The 21,626-nt window shown below is 44.0% G+C and overlaps 1 protein-coding gene across 2 annotated transcripts in view; it reads right to left on the minus strand.

Annotated features, from left to right (window-relative positions):
- Positions 1-21,626, minus strand: part of ORC5 (origin recognition complex subunit 5) — a 714,766-nt gene that overhangs the window by 580,350 nt on the left and 112,790 nt on the right. For both annotated transcript variants that reach the window (XM_069628073.1, XM_069628074.1), the window contains exon 4: positions 18,471-18,545. In XM_069628073.1, the coding sequence (XP_069484174.1) occupies positions 18,471-18,545 (75 nt within the window). The remainder of the gene's footprint in view (positions 1-18,470; positions 18,546-21,626) is intronic.

A 21,626-nucleotide genomic window follows, 5' to 3' on the forward strand; every position in this document is an offset into this window, starting at 1 on the left:
TCATGAAAACCTACAGAAAATTCAAAATAGGCCATCATGGCGGCTAAATCCACAGCCTATGATTACAAGAATCACTACGCAAAATCCAACACCCTAGCGATATTTAAAATACTCAGGGAATTGGAAGCCCCGTCCTCACGCCTACCAACCATCACTAAAGATCAGGCATGGTGTACATTCAAAATGCTAAGCTTGACAAAATAAACTCCCTACTTAAGAAAATCTGCCAGAAACAAACCTGAATAAAAATGTCAGCTGCCCCCTCCCCACCACCAACTGCCACCTGCCTAAACACCTCAGTATTCCACTTCAGGAAGGTCACAGAGTCGGAATATGCAAACATCCTCAAAAGCTGAAACCGTCAAGGTGTAAAGGTGACATCTGTCCAGCCTCCATCATTACGGACAGCCCGGAGGCCCTGGTCCCATTTATCATCAGGTTCATCAATGCTGCCTCCTCCTCGAACCTTGTCCCCACCAGTTTTAAAGAAGCCTGGGTACTCCCATTACTAAATAGAACCTGCCCTAGACCTTGCAGTACCCAACAACTACCGGCCAATAACAACAGTCTCTTTTTTTACTAAAAATCCTAGACAGAGCAGCATACATGCAAACACAGCACTTCCTGGAAACAAACCGCATCATGGGAATGCATCAGTCCGGCTTCCGGCCAGAAATGAATCAACCCTGCTGGATAGGAAAAACCAGCTTGATGAATTCAGGGATGATTGGAAGCCTGCTCTTCTTGACCTCTCAGCTGCCTTCAACCTGGTCAATCACCAAATCCTAGGTCAACAACTCACTTTCGCAAACTCACCAGAAACCATGAACAGGGTTGCATCATTCCTTCAGGGCAGATCTAAGCGTGTTCACAGAAACAACCAGTGACCCCCTGACCCAATCTCATACGGCATACCACAAGGATCCAGTGTATCCTCCACCCACCAAAATATATTTACCAAACCTCTATTTTACCTCCTGGACTCCATCAGCATATCTTTCACCAACTATGCCAATGACACCCACATTCTCCTCCCCCTATCAGGCAACTACAGCAATGATTCCCTCACCCTTAAGACAATCTATTCAAGCATGGATGGCCATGCACAGTCTTTGCCTGCATGATGAAGACCGATCCTGATCGTAGGACCCCCAGCGGTGCTAAAAAAGCTCAACAACCAATACACCTCCTTTAAAATTGACCGCATTCAGATCCCAGTCTCCTCCTCAGTGAAAACCATGGGTGTCCACCTGGATGCCACCCTCTCACTCACACTCCAAGTGAACTCCATTGCCACCTCTGCCGCATATACGACCAAGCTGATTAACGCTGACAGACAGTTCCCATCACTAAACAGCTGCTCACCATTGCCCAAGCCGTTAATGGATCATGGTTCGATTATTGTAAGACTCTCTTTGCCGGCACCTCATCACATAACATCCCAAAGGTGCAGGTGATTCACAACAGTCCACTACGCTCAGCCTTCAACATCCCAAAACGAGATCACATCTCGACTGCAAGATGTGCGGCCCACTGGCTCCCTATTTGAGAAAGGATAATCTTCAAAAACATATCCATTACACAAAGATACCTCTCCAATTCAGCGCCTCCGTACTGGTCACTCGAAAGCTAAACCTACCAGACCATTCAGATCAGCCTACGGACACCGGCTGGCCCAAATGAAATTCAAATGAAATTCAAACGAGCCAAAAGAGGAGGTTGAAGCTTCCAGACAGTGGCCGCCAACCAATGGAATCGTACTGGGCCTTCCAAAAAAAGCCCTAAAAACCTGGCTGTTCACCTAACCTCATTGCTTGGGACCCTCTAAGCACATGAACTCCTATGTTTCTGTCTTACTGTGTGTAACTGGATATGTAACAGCTCCTTGATGGACTCAAGTTTAGGCGCTTTATACATTGAAAAAAAATATTAAATAAAATGTCATAGAAGATTTGACAAAACTCAAGTCAAGTTTTAAGTCATACATTATTCACATTAATCATATTTCTGGTGCTTTTATCTGCTGAGATTCACATGCTGTGCATAAAGTCTGACATCTAGTGGTAATCGCAGAGTACTGCATCTTTTTGTTTAAGGTTGAAAAGTGACGTCAACATAGGCATGACTAACACCATCACTAACATGACGTGTAGTGTACCCAAAATCCTTCATGTGTCAAGGTCCCCCCCGGTTATTCTTTGTTCTGCCGTGAGAGAGCAGGATGGAATGCGCAATTGAGTACAGAAGAAAGAATGTGTAAGATGTCTATGTTCCTTTAATTCCAAGAGTGTAGGGAGGGTGGGTGCATGTGAATCTACGCAGATAAAAGAACCAGAAATAAGATTATGGTGAGTTATGTATTTCTTCTGATGCTTATGTAGTTGCTTAAAATCACATGCTGTGCATAGACTAGGGAGCAGTACCAGGAGAGGGTGGTGGGATGTGTGAACGAACCGTAGCAAAGATATGTCTTGGCACCGCCTACCCCACCCGAGAATTAATCTTAGAGTGTGTGTCTAAGCAGTAATGTTAGGTGAACAGAACTCCAAGTAGTTGCTTTGCAAATAAAACCAAGAAGAACATTTGCAATAAAAGCTACAGTAGCTCCTGTTCCTCGTGTAGAGTGTGCTTTAGGCGTAAAGGGTAAATCTCTTTTAGCAAGAGAGTAACATATCTGGATGCATTTAACAATCCATCTAGAGATTGCTGACTTAGAGACAAGGAGCCCTTCTCCATCAGTGGCAACAGAGACAAAGAAATTGTCCGTTTTCATTAGTGGTTTAGTCTCACCAAGGTAATACACCACTGCCATCCTAACATCTAGTGTATGGAGGCTTCCCTCAGCTGACTTAGTGGGATTCTGAAAAAAAAATAAGAAGTTCGATGGATTGGTTTACATGGAACTTAGAAATGAATTTAGGCACAACACATAAGTGTGCGCAGTACATGTTGTCTTTATGATTGGCAACTAATGGGTCTTGCACTGAGAGGGCCTGTAGTTCACCAACTTTCCTCATAGAGGTAATAGACACCAGAAAGGCAGTCTTAAAGGTGATAACCTTAAGACTAGCATTATGTATTTGGCTCAAAAGGAGGTCCCAGTAATCTTGTAAGAACAATATTCAAGTCCCAGTTGAGGTTGGGTTAGAAATAGGAGGGGGGGGGGATTCTTTTTACCCCTTCCATGAATGCTTTAAACACTGGGACCTTCCACCAGGAAACCTTGCTCTGAGATGTGGTGTACGCAGAGAGGGCAAGAAAGTGGACGTTCAGTGATTTGAAAACAAGTCCTGAATCTAAGAGGAGTGTTGGATGAAGGACTGTCTGTTTAGGTTAACAGTCAATAGGGTTCATGTTTTTAGTATTGCACCAGACGACAAACCGTTTCCATTTATTGGAGTAACATGGCCTGGTGTTCAGTTTTCGTGCTTCTCTAAGAATGTCCATACATCTTTGTGATAGCTGGAGGTGGCCAAACACTACGACTTCAGCCGCCAAGCTGCTAAATTGAGAGTTTGAGGGGACGGGTGGATGGAGTGATTACCCTTGGTCCTGTGACAGCATGTTGTATAGTCAACACAGTTTTCCTGGGTAGGGAGAATGACAGTCTCAGGGGATGTGTGAGAAATATCACAGGAAAAGAATATACCTTCAGGAAAAGTCACTGCTGGCCCTCTAAATTCTTGTTCTGCTTTTTTGCCATCTGTCCCGCCTGTCAGACTGTCATGCATAGGTGGTGGTTTCTTCTCTGTGACAGCGGCAAAGGCTTGGAATGACCTTCCATTGGCCTTGCGTGCCCTTGATCACCATCTTGCCTTTCGCCACTCCTTGAAGACACTTCTGTATTAGGCCTCTTCCTGTAATTTACTGCCGCCCCTCTGCTCCTTCAGCGCCATGATGCCCCACGACGAACGTGCCCTTTATAAGTACATATAAAATAACAGAAACCTAGGGGTATTCTCCCATTTGGACCCTGAGAATTCTCTATTCAGGTGGCCAGGGAAGAGCCGTCGCCTTCAGATCCCAACCCTGGGCGTGGACGAGCGAGGGAGGATCACCTGGATAGGGGAGTCTAGGGTCATTTTCATGGGAATACCCTAGGCGAGACATGGTACCCCCCTTCTACCAGTTACCCACAATCGCAACCCCTCCTACCTTCCTGGGGTGTTTTCAAAAACACAACTCCTCCCAGTTTCCAAATACTACTTAGAAGAGGCAACCTGGAAGGGTGTAGTTTACCAGGGAAAAACCCACTAAGAGACAGAAGACAGACTACAACACTGACAGCAGGTTGAGACTGGCAGCAGAACACTCTTCAAATCCCAAACGCCAGAAGTGAGCTGGGAAGGTTGTCTGAAGCAGAGAAGCAGAGAGACTGGGAGCTGTCAGGAGAATCCAGAGGAGGGTGGCGTGTAGTGGTGCCTGGCCCATTGAGAAGAAAGGGCTGCAGCGTGTCACAGAAGCCATGCATCCTACATGTCGGAATCAGACTGCCAGGACCCTGCTGGTGAGATCCAGACAACGGCTAGTTCACTTGGGGCCAGTGCCTTCCACAAGGTGGTCCGATGGGCAGGTGGTGAGGCCCTGACCTCATCCTCATTCCCACAGACGGAGACGCTGACCTTGCAACGATGCCCTGCGAGTCAGATTCAAGAGAGAGAAAGAGACTTGGGTGAGCGGACGGGAAGCAGAGCACATGAGGGAAGGCACCAAGTGAAGCAAGTAAGGGTCCGAGCCCGACCAAGAGAGAACCACAGGTGGAAGTAAAGAAGGGGTCCGAGCCTGATCGAGGGAGACGCGCATTTGAAAGAAACATTGAAAGTGAGAAAAAGAAAACGCAGGAAACAAAGTAACAAGGAACTGTACCTCCACAGTATTAAAGATAAGTGTAAAAGAAATGGATGCAAAACCTAAGAAATAAAAGAACAAAAATGCAGTGGTGTCTGATTGGTCATGCATGGCATTAAGTAAAATCATGAGGTTTCGAAAGCCTCCGACAGTAAAACGTCAAAGTGAACAAACTCTAACATCTGTAATGGTCAAGATTAAAACCCAGCAAAAGGGGAAATGAAAAGGGGAATGCTTGAAGAGAAAGATTTTTGAACTTTCTTGCTTATGGTACTGAACTACTAAGACCAAGAGAGACTGGGGCAAATAACATAAGAGTGTGAGCTAGAAAGTCGAAGTGTTCCTGCGGACGTCTACGTTGAAAGCCTTGCACATTCAAAAGTCTTCAACATCAGTTAAAGGTCCCAGCCCGACTGAGGGAGACCAGAAGTGTGATAAGTTAGGGGAAGTGAACCCCTAACGAATGTGAATTAAGCTTGGGGAAGGGAACCCTTGGAAGTGCTGTAATTGCTAGGTTCGAGTCCAGGAAAGGAAGACCTATGTGAACTTTTGGAACGCTGGAATAAGTGACTTTCTCTGTGGGTACCTAGAAGCGTAATGCGGGCATTGTGCATTCTCCAGCTTTGCAAACAGGTCGATGTCTGGATGACTCCATTCTGTAAAGACGTTGTGTCAAATGCGTTCTTACAAGTGCCACTCATGCTATACAGGTAGGTGCAAGCCTCTGCTGAGTATGTCCGCCAGAAGGTTGTGTTCCCCTGGAACATGTTGGGATAGTAGAAACATGTCTTGTTTGAGTGCCCATTTCCAAATGTTCTGACACAGTTTGGACAGTCCTGGAGAAAATTCACCCCCCCCTATTTGTTCAGGTAATACATGGCCCTAGTGGTGCATGTAAGGATCAGAACAGTCTTCCATTGTAGTTGTGTTTGAAAGGTTTTCAGGGCTTTGAACACAGCAAGTAGTTCCAACAGATTGTTATGCTTGGCTGCTACTGATTGAGACAACATGCCCTGCGCTGTCTGTTCTAAGAGGTGTGCTTCCCATCCTGACAAGGATGCGTCCGCCAAGAGAGTGTCTTCTACCGCGGGGGTGGTAAAGGATTAACCCTTCACAAGGTTCTCATGCGAACACCACTGCAGAGACTGATCTAGGGCTGTAGAGAACACCACAAGATCGTCCAACTGACTGCTTGCCTGAAACCATTGGCTCGAGAGCCACTCCTGCATAGGATGGACGCGTAGACAGGCGTGTGGAACTAGAAAGATGCAGGATGCCATGATCCCCTAACAGCCGCATGGCTTTCGGTATGTTTACCTGACTGGCTACCTACTGAAGGATCTGGAACATCATGTTCTGAACCCTCTCATCAGTGGGGGAGATAAGTCTGTCTTCTGTTTGTATTAGGGCTCCAAGGAACTATTTAAGTTGGCTGGGGACCAGACTGGACTTCTCCTCGTTGGTTGAGAACCCCAGGTTGAATAGGAGATCTACAGTCTTTTGGGCGTTTTGCATACACGCTTGGTATGAGTCTCCAGTTATGAGCCAGTCTTTGAGATAACGGTACACTGGAGGGGACTGCCTGTGCTGGTGAGGTGCTGCCACTGCTAGTACCTTTGTAAACACCCTTGGAGCGGAGGCAATGCAGAAGGGGAGTAGCTTTAACTCATAGTGAGTGTTCTCTATCTTGACCCTGAGGTACTTCCTGTGCACTGGCAACACTGAAAAAGGTATGCATCTTTCATATCCAAGTTGGCCATTTAATCCCCCCTGTTGTAGCACTAGGATTACTTCCTGTAGAGTTGTCATCCTGAACTTTTGAGGTTTGACATACTTGTGTGCAGGACGCAGATCTAAAACAGGGCACATGGTCAGATCCTTTTTGGGTACAAGGAAGTAAATTGAATAAATACCCTTGTTTACCTGAAAGTCTGGGATGACCTTGATAACTCCCTTTTGCAAGAGGGTCTGGACTTCTTCTAGTAGGAGGTGTAGATGACCTGGCGACAACTGTCTGTTGGTGGGTGGTATCGGAGTGGCTGGAGGAATTCTATACAATAGCTGCCGCCGCTGATGTTTTAGAGGACGCACTGATCCGAGGTGATGCCCTCCCATGCATGGGTCAAATATGTTGTGTCCCCCTACCAGGGAAACATGGGAGAGGGCCTGCACCACCATTTGTTGGCTGGGGCAAGGGAGCCTCTGGCTGACAAGTTTCTCCCCCTAGCCTTACAACACCGAAATCCCCGCTGTTGAGGAGCTTGGGAAGTGCCCTGGCTGGAATACTAGGGAGACACTTCCGTTCTGTAGGCATTTTGAGATGAGCAGGAAAAAGATTGCCTGCGAAAGGACTGGCGGGTGTTAAAGAGTCTCCTTTGAACAAAGGTTTGGCCGAGATCTGATTGAGTGACTTCAGTGTTTCTTGATGACAGTCTTCCACTGGTTTATTAACAAATGAAGCCTGGTTCTCAGGCTTGAAGCCAGAGTTCTTGAGCCATGCATGGCGCTTTAATAGGGGGCCTTCTGCCAGTACCCGTCCGGCGGACTCTACCGAGTCAAGGGTGTTCTTCAATATGTGTTGAGTCACCAGATGCCCTTCGTTCACCACTGCCAAAAGGTGTGATCCAGTAGGCCCTGGAACATTTTGCAGGCCTTTGTGCACTAGTGCCCACTGAACATTGCTATAGCTAGCCATGAGTGTTGGGTTATTAGCTATACGGGTGCTGAAAGCAGTTGAGCAAGTAATACGCTTTCCAATTCCAAGAGCATCAAGTTTCTGTCAGTGCTTGTCGGGAGGTGACTCGGACCATGACAATGGAACCCCTGCGCATTTCCTGGTGGCGGTTACAGCCAGTGAGTTTGGAATGGCATGTCCTCTGTTGTATAAAGGATTCAAGGGCGAGTTAAGAAGCGGGATGGCCTGGCTGACGCAGACCTTCTCCTTGAGGATATCCTCAACAAAATCTGAGTCAAGCAAGGTCTCCTGTGTCATGACGGGCAAGCGGGAATCAGTAGACACCACGGTTAAGTCTATGGGCTCTGAATCGGAGCCACTGCTGCTTATGGACTCCTCGTCCGAAGCAACGGGGGGAAAGTGACTCTCAGCCTGCATGGCGTGAGTCACTCCCAACGCTTTGTGTGCCTGTTCCTAAAGAGTCTTAGGCCAGAAGAGCTTACAGGCCTTGCAACGCCACTCTTCGCGATTACGAGAGAGAAACCGATTACACTCCCTGAGAGTGTCCTTCCAGAGTAATTTGCTGTTACACAATGGGCAAAATTTAATGGCAGAACGCTCCAGAATGGGGGGGAAAGCAGCTAGACGGAAAGAGGAAGAAGAGGAGGTGTAAGGAAAAGGCATTCTCAAAGAGAATAATCAGTAGAACACAAGTCCCTACTATCCCTACTGTAAGGCCAGGCCAGGGCCAAGGCCGAGAAAACAGCCATTGAGTCGCTAGATGTGTGGAATCAGCAAACTGGATCAGTCTTTGAGATTGTCGAACCGCCGTCGCACAGTTGTCGAGATTGCTGACAAAGAGTGTGGCACAGACGCAGTAACTAGCAATATAAACTTGATAGCCTAGCGCTGCATAAAGCAACCGAAAAGAACTGCTGGTTCCAATATGCCTAAAATTCTGATGTGCCACAATCTGCCTTTTTGATCCTCAAGACTAGCCAAGGCCATCTTCAAGTACTGAGCTGGTCTCTGCTAGCGACACCTGCCCCTGCAATTTCAGTAAGTCCCTGATGCCTAAGTTCCTGCATCACCACTACTGAATCCACTTTAGAGGGCTCATCCCTCACTGCCCTAACTTCTGCAATTACAGCCATGTTTGATCAGCCCCCCCATGTACTAGATGGACATGACTGAATAGAGCTAGAGGTTTGCTGTAACGCTCACCTGGTATCCACGGGGACGTCACTCAGCCTGTTCTGACCTCTTACAACCTCGAACCCTTCCCTGGAGTCTACTCGACTGGAGACTGGGCCTTGTTTTCTTGGAAAGTGTGCTCTCCGTCCTGCTTTCAGCGCAGGGGCGCATTGATTGATGCAGGCTCGTTCCTGCCTAGTAACCTCACTGGCAAGAGTCTGACAGGTAAGTATAATGAGTCTTTTGAACAGTTCTCCAACTTCGTTCCTTTCCTTCCTGGCCGGCGTCCGGGGATGGCGACGTGCTGCTGAGATGAGTAGCGCTGAAGGTGAGAGAGCGCAATGCGACCCTTTCGTATTTGTATTGAACCAAGTTCTTTTTCTGTATCTTTTAGGTGCCGCAACATTTTCAGCATGGATGCCGGTTATGAAGAAGAAATGCGGTGAGTAAGTGCGGTATGCGGCGCCTCTAGATGTTTCCACGCTAACCTGGAGTGCCTTTTCCCTCTTGCAGATGGATGAGAAGTTCCGGAGACAGAGTTCCCCCAGAGCGGCTGGGATTCAGGTAAGCGTTTGAAGCTCGTACAGTCTTTAAAAATAAGCGAAGATTTGCTGAATGCTTACTAATGCCTTTTTTCTGTTCTTTTCCCTTTTACTTAGGAAGCGGCATGCCGGGATGGGAATGACATCGCCGAAGATGCCCGGAGAAAAGAAGGAGCCATGAATGATGGGCAGAAGCGCCGCAAGGTAAGGCTGTTCCTAACGGTGTTCCTGTTCTTGCAGGAGCTGAGCGCAGAAGAAAGATGCAGTCCTACTGGAGACCGATCCGAACACGGTGAGTGTCACGCTGCAAGTGCAGAAAACACAAAGCATGTTTCTCAGCCTGGGCGTGGCTTAAATAGTCTCTGGGTATCCCAGGTGTCTCTGGGCTGAACCACACCCAAAAGACTAGACTGCACATGCAGTTCTGGGAACCGAAATATGTGGGGGCATCCATCTTGTCCCCATCAATGCACTACAAGTCCAATCCCCAATGTTATCCTATGGAAGTGAGTGAGTCTGGTGCCACAAGCGCCAAGTCTGACTCCAAGTGGGTCTTTGGAGGGATGGGGAGGCCCTTGAGGGCCATGTAGGTGTTCATGGCCTGGCTCCAGCCTGACATCTTGGAGGGCTGGAGACATGAGGGGCAGGAATCATGACATTTGCAGAGCTGTGCCCTCAGACGCATTAGACATCAGGGTTGCACATTTTTCTAGGTGCTTCTACTTTAGGTCTACTTTTCCATTGCCCCCAGGGTCCGATGGCACTTTTTTAGTCTATTCTAGTTCCAAAATGATAAATAACATTAAAATAGGGCTAATAAATTCAGTGTTTTATGGTCGTGGAGTGAGAGTTTAACAGCAGATGTCCGCTCAGCTCATCAGCATCATATTCAATCAGCTCTGCAGAAAAGGGGTGTATCCGGACACTTTGCTGCCTACAAACAGGCAAAGAATCCCAAAAATCGGCAATACAAATACTCGCAACAAAACAAATGGAAAACCAACACACAAGCCTGTCCTGTTTGGACCCGAAGTACACGAAGTGCCACAGGAAGAAACTACGATTATTACTGCCTTTTCTGAAGCAGTAAAAATGTTCTTTTAATGTGCATGAATAACTAGGTGCATATATATATATATATATATATTTTTTTTTTTTTTTTTTTTTTAAAAAAGAGGAGAAAGTGAACAGCACTCTCCGCGGTCAATAAAGACCAAAATCCATGAGGAAACACACACAGCACAGCTCACGAAGAAATTAAAGGTCTTAAAGTATTTAATGTGACCAAAAAATAAACAAAAAATACAAAATACGGCGGGGAGCAGCGGCTAAAACAGAGGCAGGACGCCAGGATGCACGACCCGCACACAACGCGTTTCACACTCAACTGAGTGCTTGTTCACGTGAAGAGAGGAAGGACTAGAGCATTTTTATAATTTAACAAAAGAAGTCCTTTAACTATTTCCCTGGAACTGAAAGGGTACCTGGACACATGGAGAAGGCGGCGGCCATGTTGGAATGGAATGGAAAAAATGAGCAGAGTTAGAGGCCAAGTGGCACCACAATTAGAAATGCAATAAGTGCATAAAAATGGGAAGCATGGCGAAATGACCATGAAATATAATAGGGAGCACGCCTTCCATGTAGGGCAGGGCCATGGTTCTGGGGCACCACCTAATATAAACAGCAGTAGTAGTACACAATTGGAATCAATGATGCACTCACACAGTGAAGAAAATATTTTTCATATCCACCCCTAATGAATAAAACCATTATGTACAAATGGAAATAAACACACCGTCTGACAACAACACTAAAGGATAAATGACATCAATCTGGAGCATCACATAGATATACAGGACTAATGCCAATGAATGAAACATGATAAGATGTTAAAACCAATGTTAGCAGCCAATTAGTGTGCAAAATCGCAAGATAAAGGTGACAATAACAATATAACAATATGTGTAAACAAGGCAAGTAGCAGCATTCAGGCAAATAGAATAAAGTGCAAGCGCATTTAGTTTAGCAGCATAGTTGTGTAGCGCGAGTGCGCTACAGCGAGGTAGCAGTATATGAATTTAAGACAATGCAAGGAATAGCATGATGGTCCTGTTAAAAATAGTAATAAAGTGCAAGTGCAAGCAGCATACTAATGTGCAAATATGCCGAGCCATTACTGCAGAGTCAAAAATTGCAACAATTGCAAAATGTCAGCATCGTTAAAAAGAAACAATCGCAACCTCGAAAGATGTAATATACAAGAGCCGGAATGATAACAAGGAACACATATAAAATCACACAGTAAATGGCTGGCCAAAAAAGAAGAAATTAATATCAAAGATGCCCAGAGTCATAGAACCCACAAGGGTAATGGAAAGACGGAATAGCGAATATTAACAAAAATATGAAAGTACAAAAGTACAAATGAGAAGAGGGGGATGACTGAAGCTGTATGTAGGGGAAGGTGGGACCACAAGAATGGAAAAAAGGACAACTAAAAGTGATAATACAAAAGGAACAATAGAAAGCTCGAGTCCCATCAAATCGTGCTACAGCAGATAGACAAGTAAACATACATAAATCCAATACAAGGAAAATAAATGTAGAAACACCAAGAAGATAAGGTGTAGAGTAACACAGTCAGGCCAAGGATGCAAAATATGGAGAAAAATAGAAGCTGAAACCACCAAAACCAAAAGAATAATCGAGATAAGTCAGCAAGAGGGAGGGAATGACAGAACATGAAAGTGGAAATATCAGCCAGCCTCAAGTCCCAAGGAACGTATAAAGCTCCTCATCAAGATTGTGTCCATTAGGGAACTTGGTATCGAGGTCCAAAATAAATCGGGTCTCCAATTGTCTTAACTTTAAAACACAGTCTCCACCCCTGGGATGAGTAGGGATGGGTGCCACTGCAAAAAAAGTAAGCAAATTTGAGTCATACGCATGTTCCTGTGCAAAGTGTTTAGCCATGGGGTACGCGGGATCAGAGATTTTGATTGCCCTGAGATGCTGGAGAATCCTGAGTTTAAGCTTACAGGTGGTACTCCCGACGTACCACTTCCTGCAGGGGCATGCAAGAACAGACAACGTAAGTAGAGTCACAATAATTGATGGAATAATTGATGATTTGCTTACTCTTGGTTACTGGATGCAGGTAAAATTTGCAGGGAGACGCGTGGGCACACGCTTTACATTTAGTACATTTGGTAAAGCCAATGGGGAGACCGCCAGCCAATTGGAAGAAGAAGAAGGACTTTTATCGGTAAGTGACAGAAAGCTGGGGACTAGCTGGTCTCTGAGCGATGGTACTCTTTTGTACGTAATGGTAGGGCGTTTGGAAAGTACAGAGCATAAATCTTGATCCAAGGTTAAAACACGCCAATGTCGCTCAACAATCCTACGTACATTCTTGGAAGCATTATCGAAGGAGACAATGAGTCTAGGTTCATCATCTGTAGCAGTCTTACACGATTGAATACCATACAATAATTTATCCCTGCAAAGGCCTCTGGCCTTATTACAGGCCATTTCAATGTTCTTTTTGGTATAACCTTGTTGCAGAAAGTCGGTGGCAGCTCGAGCACAGTGCTGATCAAATACAACCAAATTGGTGCAATTCCTCCGGTAGCGAATACATTCGCCGTAGGGAATACTGCGTTTACATGGCCCCGGATGACAACTGGTAACATGCAGGGGTAGGCCAGTGTTGGAGGGTTTCTTGTGGAGAGCTGTGTGGAAACCAGATGTGGCCAGGGTTACCACCACATCGAGATAGATTACGTCTGTGGTACTATGGCATTCAGTAAAACATAAATTCACTGTGTTGGTATTGATGGTTCTCACAAAAAGTTGCCAATCACTGACGGTCCCCTTCCATGTTACAAACACATCATTGATGTAGCGCCACCAGGCAACAATTTGGGTGGAAAAGCTGGATGCAAGTAGATCGTTTAAGAATGTAGCCTCCCACCAACCCATCGTCAGGTTAACATACCATGGGGCAAAGGTACTGCTCATAGCAGTACCCCTAACTTGCCGGTAAAAAGTGCGTCAAACAAAAAGACATTATTAGTGAGGCAGAAAAGCAACATCTCTAAAATCATGGAACTGTGACCATGGAAATTCAATAACCGTGTTTCCAAGAAAGATTGACAGGCTCACATTCCAACTTGATGATCAATAGAGGCATACAATGATACAACATCAAGGGTGGCCAAAAGAAAACCCTCTTCCCAGGGAGTATTGTTGATATGTTGTAAAAAATCCCTTGTGTCCTGCAAATAAAATGGCAAAACGGAAACAAAGGGAAACAAAGTCTCATCAATAAATTGGGCCAAGTGTTCAAGAAGGGAACCACATAACGTGACAATGGGTCTCCCGGGTGGGTGGGTAAGAGATTTGTGCGTCTTCGGTAGAAAATAAATGGTGGGGACAATATGACAAGAGGGAACAAGAAATTTAACTAGATCCTCCTCAAGAAGTCCATTATCAGCCCACTTGGTGCAGAGATTATTTAATTCCAACTGTATATCATGAAAGGGATTTTTGAGTAATTTGGCATAACACAGTCGGTCCCTAAATTGGCGGTTGGCTTCAGAAACATAATGGACTCCATCTTGGATCACGATGTTAGACCCCTTGTCAGCCTGCTTAATGACGATATTGGGTAGGTTTTGTAATTCACCTATAGCCTTTAATTGTGATGCAGTGAGGTTATATTTAACTGTCAGTGCTAGTCTGTAGTTTTCTCAAATCACTGACACACAGATCATAAAAGGCTTCCAAACAACCACCCACAGGGAACTGCGGATTGAATCTGGATTTGTTCTTGAGCTTTATATGTACATCCCAGCAGGGGTCAATGTCAAAATCAGTCAAATCAACATTGACAGGATCGAACTGGGTGTCTTCAAGACTGGCAAGATCCAAAAGCGATGGTATATCAGAAATCAGGAGGTTGGGACGGCCAGTCCGAGGTACAGAAGGCTTCATGACAGTGGGGTTTAGAATGAAAAATTTCCTGAGCTTGATCTTCCGAAAGAATTTGTCAAAATCTAAACGTGCTTGAACATAGTCAAAAGCCATAGTGGGGCAAAAATTAAGCCCAAGAGAGAGAACCGAGGTTTGCGGCTTCGTGAGTATATGGGAGGACAGATTAATTATTTGGCACATCTTCATGGTGTTGGTAGTTATTTTCTCGCTCCAGAGCGCGTTGATCTGCCCTCCCGATTTGCACCCAAGCTGTTTCCCAGGTCGGCTTCGGCGAGGCCTTTGAGGTCTCTGTCCTTTTCCTCTTCCTCTTGGCTTGCCCTGGCCTCTGCCACATTTTTGATTTTTCCCATCTTGGCAGAGTAGCCGCATCTCGTCTAAAAAATTAAGTTTGACGATAGGTTCCTCATTTTCCAAAACTGACACATCGGATTCAGATGAGGCTGTGCCAGGATCACCAGAAGTAACGAAAGCAGGCTTAATGACAGGTTTCCGCAAGGAATCAAAGAGTTTGGCAAAGGTGAATATCCTGCCAGTTTCATAGTCAAGTTTGTCCCTTATGAATTTACGATGTTTACGCTGTTTGATGTCTTCTTCATATATAATAAGAGCCTCATTGATTTTTGTGCGTAACTGCTTGCCCTCTTCTGTGCTGGAAACCTTATGGAGTTATTTTTTTTATTAGCATTTAGTTTATTACAAACTTTTTGCTTTTGTGAGCATCATAAATCCATATATGATGTAAAAAACCTACTCCTTAAAATTAAATAAAAACTAAAAATGAAACAGTGTCAAGACTTCTCAATGCACCTCCATCTTGCCAAATTATTTTTTGCGATACAGGTATGTTTACAACCTCTGTGAACTGATCTATGTTATTATGGTCCATCATTTCCGTTCAATGGTTTATTGATATTCCCTTTATCAGTGATTCCTTTCAGTTTCACAAAGGTAGCTTTTAAAAAATGTACTGTAGCGTAATTCACTCTTTTGTCCTCAGCTTGGTAAATGGTCTCTCCCACCATCTCTCGGCGGCTTTGTTTTTTTCTAATACGGGAAGGAGGTGAATCGATCTCAGATCGTTTAACTCTGCACAGAATAGACATAAGTGTCTCAATGACTCCTGTCTTTGGCTGCACAATCGGCACGCGGCACGTGTTTGTTTCTTTTCTATATCCCTTCAAAGTGCTTTTGTTTTGATGGAGATTTAAACTTAGTCTCAAGAGTGTATTCCACGCATTAAGGTTCGGAAATCTGGCCAAATAACTTATCACATTTAATCCTCCACTGTTTGTTTTGGCTAACGTATGAGTTCTAGATGCGACTCTTCAGTAATCCGCCAATCATCGGCCCATATGATTTTCTTTTTCTTTTTTTTTTTTTTTTTTTAACAGCAGTGGAGTTTTTGCACAAAGCATCTTCTGATGTTCCGAGATAAGAGCATATTTGTGCACTCTAACTTCCACTTTGCAAGACTCCAGCAATCGTCTAGGCTTTCTCTTTTTTTAATTATCGCAAATTGAGGTGGGCCGGATTCTAAGGTGTTTCTGTACAATGAGATTTTATTCCATCTGAACTTGGCAATTAGTGAATTCAGGCCTAGCTCGTGCCATATTACAGATACTGGGGTAGATTGTGGGAGAATTAATATCTTTCTCCAGAAGGATCCTTCACAACAGTCCCATAACTCTTCATCCAAACTGCTGCATACTTCAGCTCTGTAGATGAAAGGAGTTACTTTTTGGGTGAAGAATTTTATTATTGGAATTAGAGGGAATTTTCTCAATCGTTTATTTAAAACTTTCCCTTGTATTGTCAGTTGATTTAATTGTTTCTTCACATTCTCCGAACAAGGTTTTTCCGCTTTTAAGTACATTTAGGATCACGCCTAGATATTTCTGTTCGCATGTTGGATAGAGTCTTTTATCCATGACCCATGATGCTTTTGTTTTCTTAATCTTTTTGCCCAAGACCATAATTACCGATTTAGAAGCATTAGACTTTAAGTGATTGTTGGCTACATATGTTTGTAAGCTGAGAAGTTTCCTTTGTAGACCGATTTTGGTCTGGTCTAGAAGGACGAGCTCGTCTACATGTAGAAGCCACCCTACTTTCCCATTCATTTTCGGTGAGAAGGTTTTGCTGTCTGTTAGATTCTCTCTTACGTCTTAAATAAAGAAGTTAAATAGAGTGGCCACTAGGGGGCACCCTCGTTTCAGCCCCACTGATGATCTAACCTTTTTCAAGTTTCCTTGCTGGTCGAGTTTTACTTGCACAACGTGCACGAGTACAGATCTTTTAGAATTGCAAGTGTGTCATGGGGGCAGCCCTTCTTTTCCAGTTTTCTCCATAACATGCAACAATCGATACCATCAAAGGCCTGGCTTAAGACAATGCTTGCTGCATATATTTTCATTTTTTTGTCCTCTGCTTGTTGTTTCAGCATGGTTAGAATTAGCAAATTTAAATTGCAACAAACTTCCTTGACAAAACCAGCCTGTCTTTCGTCGAAGGAATTCAATGTTTTTATCCATTCTTTTAATCTTTTTAAGACAGATAAAAAAACTTTTCCCACCACATCAACTATGGTGATTGGCCTATAATTCTTCGGTAAGTTTCCATCTCCTTGTTTGAAGATTGAAATTATTATGGCCAACTTCCAGGATTCTAGTATTTTGCAATTTTTGCAAATTCTGTTAAACAGAAAATTGCAAACTCGGCCCATTGTTCTGGTGCCTCTTTCATTAAAGCATTCGAAATGCCGTCAGGTCCTGAGGTGCAGGATTTACTGCTATTTTTTATTATGTTCAGTATCTCTTCTCGATCATACAAAATCTCCCAGGCTTTACATTGCTCACATATTTTTGGTTTTTCAGGTGAAACTGGAGTTTTGCTGAATAGACCTTCAAAGTGATTCACCCAATCTTTTTCAGCTATTGGATTAAGTAACCAATGCTCAACTGTTCAATTTTTTTCATTCATTAGTTGCCAGAATTTCCTTCCGCTTGATTCAGCGAGGGCTTCTAGCATACATTTAGCGTCTTTTAAGTCAATGTTTATTTTGGGGATTTCAACTAGTTCTTGTACTTCTGTTTTCTTTTTATATTAGTGTATTTTTATATAGAGTATTCAATTTTTTCAGTTGTCTTAGGTTCTTATTTAAAAGCCTTTTTTGTGCTGATATATCTTTGTTAAAGATATGTAAATGTTAAAATCTTGGTCAGGTATTTTTTTTAAATCTCTTTAAAAGCTTTTAATGTGCTACTATATTCAACTGAGTCTAAATTATTTTTCTGAAGCTCTCATAAATGTTTTGTTATTTTGTGTACGTCGCACGGTTTTATTCTTAGTCGATTAAGGCCTCCTTGTTCCCTTTTTGATAGTTATGATGAGCGGGTCATGATCACTGTGCGGGGGTCTTTATGACTTCCATTCGGGAAATCTCGCTGAGAAAGTTACATTACATTTCTGTTTTACAATAAAACATATTTACCCTCTAATAAAACACTGCCATTAGGAATGAGAATTTTTAGTTCCCCAAAAAATCATTTTACTCCCAACTTTAGAGAAATAGGAAGCAAAATACTCCCACTTCAAATTTGTATCCGAAGCACTGTATCTAAGAGTTCAATTATTGTATTCTCTGTTTGATGCCAAGTTGTGCAGGGAAAAGCCTTTTGCTTCTATGCTACCACAAACTGAGGAACTAGCGAAAGCTTAAGAAACATTATGCCAACCGGCTACAAGTTCTAGACTGAGGGGATTTGCAGATCCTGTCTGTAAATGAGGCAAAGGAGCCATGTGCATTAATCTTGTGCTTATTACGGCTGATTATATCTTAAAGGCAGTGTAGTTTCTTACATCACCCAATAATACCATGTAAAATGATGAAATGTTACTCTACTCTTCCTCTGTTCTTCCTGTCCCTGTTCCTCGGCTATGAATTTTTCTCATCTTGTGACTATTCTCAACATAGCAGTCAGAGGGACAACTCCTTGATACTGCCCTGTGAGCAAAGTTCTACAAACCTAACAGTTTGCAAGTCAACTCCTTTTATTCCTCAGATTGCCACAATCTCAAACATTAACATGTGTAGTCTCATTCAATGATAGAGACATTTCATAAGTGAAAGGAGGGCACACGCATTATTCAATTCTATATCTGCAGCAATCAAACAATGATTCAATCAACAAACATTCCAAAACCTTGTCCTTTACCAGTTCTTGAAGCCTCAGAAACCCTGGAAGGAGGTTTGCATCCATCTCCCTCAAATGTTCCGCTTTATCCAGGACCTTGGAAGAAAATATACAAGTTACTTGTGATTGACAAGTATTTCTTATCAGCTCTTTTAACAAACAATACTAATATGCTAAAGATTCAAGCTTCACGGATTAGGAAGCACAGCCCCATAAACAGAATATGTAATAGGAATTCAAATCAGCTGCTGAGTGGGTTGCAGAAGGGTTTGAATCAATCATATGCACTGGAAATGGCCCTAAGCTGCTTTCCAGACTACTGTTTTTCAGCCCGCTGTGCCATACGGAAGGAGAAAAAAAATATTACAAATCAGTATTGGTCACAGCCAAGCCCGAACAGGTAAGTCACATCCCTGCGACACTAGGCTCCAAGGAGCCCTGCCGTGTTTCTGCCTCAAAGGGGAAAAAACAGATCTTTTATTTGCAGCTTGGTAAGCACTACTTCGCTTTACAAGATTGAATTTCTCAAACAAAAAAAGGCTTATTGGATTAAGAAACAATGAAACACTGGAAGATTTTCTAATCGGTGAGCAGTTATTTAATTAGATGGTGAATTGGGCAAAAAGGAAAACATGACTGGGACAGGTGATGAACATGGCATAGATGGAAATTTCCAAGTACACTAAAGCAGTGGGTGCATCACACAATGATGGAGATTGAGCTTTAGGGCTGATTTGAAAGGGTGCATTTATTTTTTATATTTGGCGAAGGGACTTGAGCAGAGGGAGCAAGGAGGGCAAACAAGTGGCAACGGGACAATGCACAGGGTGGGTGATGGACAGACAGAAGAGGGTGCTAGATTGAAGTAAGCAAGGATGAGTATGCCAAGAGATGGTGTAGCCGGATAGGGTACATGTGAAACCAGAAATGGAGTTGAAGATAAGCAGCAGGAACGTATAAGAGTTGTGGAGCATTGATAGAAAGCTAGCATGGAGGTGAGTAGGGCAATGTGAGATGCAAGATTGTAAACCGTGTTGGCCATTAAGTTTAGGACTTTGTCCATTTCAGCATTGGAGTAGTCCAAGCAACCAATTACCTGGGTGGAGATCGGCTTTAGTAGAACGAAAGATAAGGGAGCACATCCTGCGAATGTGAAGCAGACTAATCATGGCAGCAGTGGCTGTGATGAACTGATGGAGGTTTAGATCACTGCCAAAGAAAACCCCAAAGCTGTGTGAGTTGGCGCATGGTGGGAAGATGCCAAGAAATAAGGGATAAGAGCAGGGACATTGGGGGTTGCAGGATAAATATTTTTGGTCTTGGAGAGGTGCCATCCAATGGTGAAAGGCGGAGAGGGAGTTGAAGTTCCTCAGAGAGTCGTCATGAGTGAAGAAGAGGATTGTTTTGGTACCCCATGTATAGAAAAAGAGAAACAAACTGGCAGGAGGCAATTTAGGGGAGGGTAGTGGCTTGCAGGGCAAAGTTAGTAAGTAGGCAGGAGAGATGGGAGGTAGACTATCAAAAGCAGGGAAGAGATACAAGCGTTCTCACACTGTTGATCTTAAATAATGCAGGCATGTTAATAATGGTGCCTATATGCATTGGGTATAGATAGGAGTATATATTTTAGTTTGAACCAACTTTGGAGACATAGGTGAAAAATACTCTTTTTGTCCCCCAATGTCGGTTTATTAACAGTTGAGCACCTTTCAGAAAGCATAGCACGCTTGAACATCATGAATTGCCATCCATTTTCAAAGTGGAGGGTCCACCCCACTGTAAAAACAAACATGCAGGGTAAATAAAATATTCCAATCATTATAAACATGAAGCAAGGACAAGTATACAGGGAAAAGAAGGGCTAGCAAAAAAGACAGAAGGAGCAGACAAAGGAGAGTATGTGCAGAAATAAAGAAAGGAAAAAAGGTTATTAAGAAGACAAATTGGCAAAGAAGAAATGAAAATGAGGTAATGAGTCCCTTGGGAGGGAAGATAAATGCCAAAGGAAGTGATAACAATATAAAACCAAACACTATACAAACTATAAAAAGCCAGAACAGTAAGAAATATCATCTGCTATTGAAGAGTGTGCTCAACAACTAGCCTTTCTGCTCTGGTACGACACAAAGAATATGCAAGCTTAAGGGTCAGTTCATTGCATGACAATACGTGAGCTGTTAACCTCTGCTAAAACGTCTTACATTGCAAGCTGAGAAACAAAGCCTGCAGCTTGTACAGCCGGCTATAGAGGCCAAAACAAATCTTTGTACCATGCGCCTGGCTTTTTGTTAAGCCTCAATTATCCAAGGCTGTTAAAGCTGTGCAGCAGAACAATGTACACCCTAACAATTGGTTTAGTAAGGGGCCATACATTAGGACCATCCCACTCTGGAATACAAAACTGGCACTATCTAGAACATGACTATTTGTAGGAGGTGTGAGAAACCTGAAGGTGTCTCCCTGATTAGTCCCCAGAGATCTGTCATTCTGTCATTCAGGTGGCCAGGACAGGGCCATCGCTATTGTATCCAGTTCCTGGGGGTGGACCAGGCAGGAAGAATCACCTGGATTGGGGGGGGGGATCCTTGTGGAGTAGAAGAGGGACACCGACGGGTGAGACACAGTATTCCCCTTCCTTTACCTTTTGCCCATCCTATACCATAGGATATTCAAACACTCTATTCCCCCCCCCTTTTCGGACACGAACACTTTTGCACACCACGAAAGATGACAAACACCAGAGTCGTTTACCTGACATGTCCCGCCGCAAGGGTCGGGCAATTGACCAGAATCACACACACCCAACAGCCCTTTCCCTTCCCCATAGGGATAAAAGCTGGAGCACGAGAGCACTATACAAGCAAGGCAGATCACGCAACGAGAGAGCTAACTCAGCACAGCAGTTCAAGGGGAGGATAAACAACGGTACGAGCTGAGAAGCTGACAAGGATAGAAGCGACCTTGCCCTTTCTGACCAAGGCCCGTGAAAACCCCACAGAGGGAATCCTAAGACATTGAACAATAGCTAGTGTGTGTTGCAGCAGATGTCAACGGTACATGGGTCCTCCTCCGCTGATAACCAAGCCGGGGGTAGACACTTGGCAAAATGGTACTGTGTTTGACTCCAAAGACAAGAAAAGCACAGTGGTTCATCACAAACCGGTTCAGTCGAGGGGA

The sequence above is a fragment of the Ambystoma mexicanum genome, chromosome 12 (assembly GCF_040938575.1).
Source record: "Ambystoma mexicanum isolate Mex_15411 chromosome 12, UKY_AmexF1_1, whole genome shotgun sequence".
NCBI classification, from domain to species: domain Eukaryota; kingdom Metazoa; phylum Chordata; class Amphibia; order Caudata; family Ambystomatidae; genus Ambystoma; species Ambystoma mexicanum.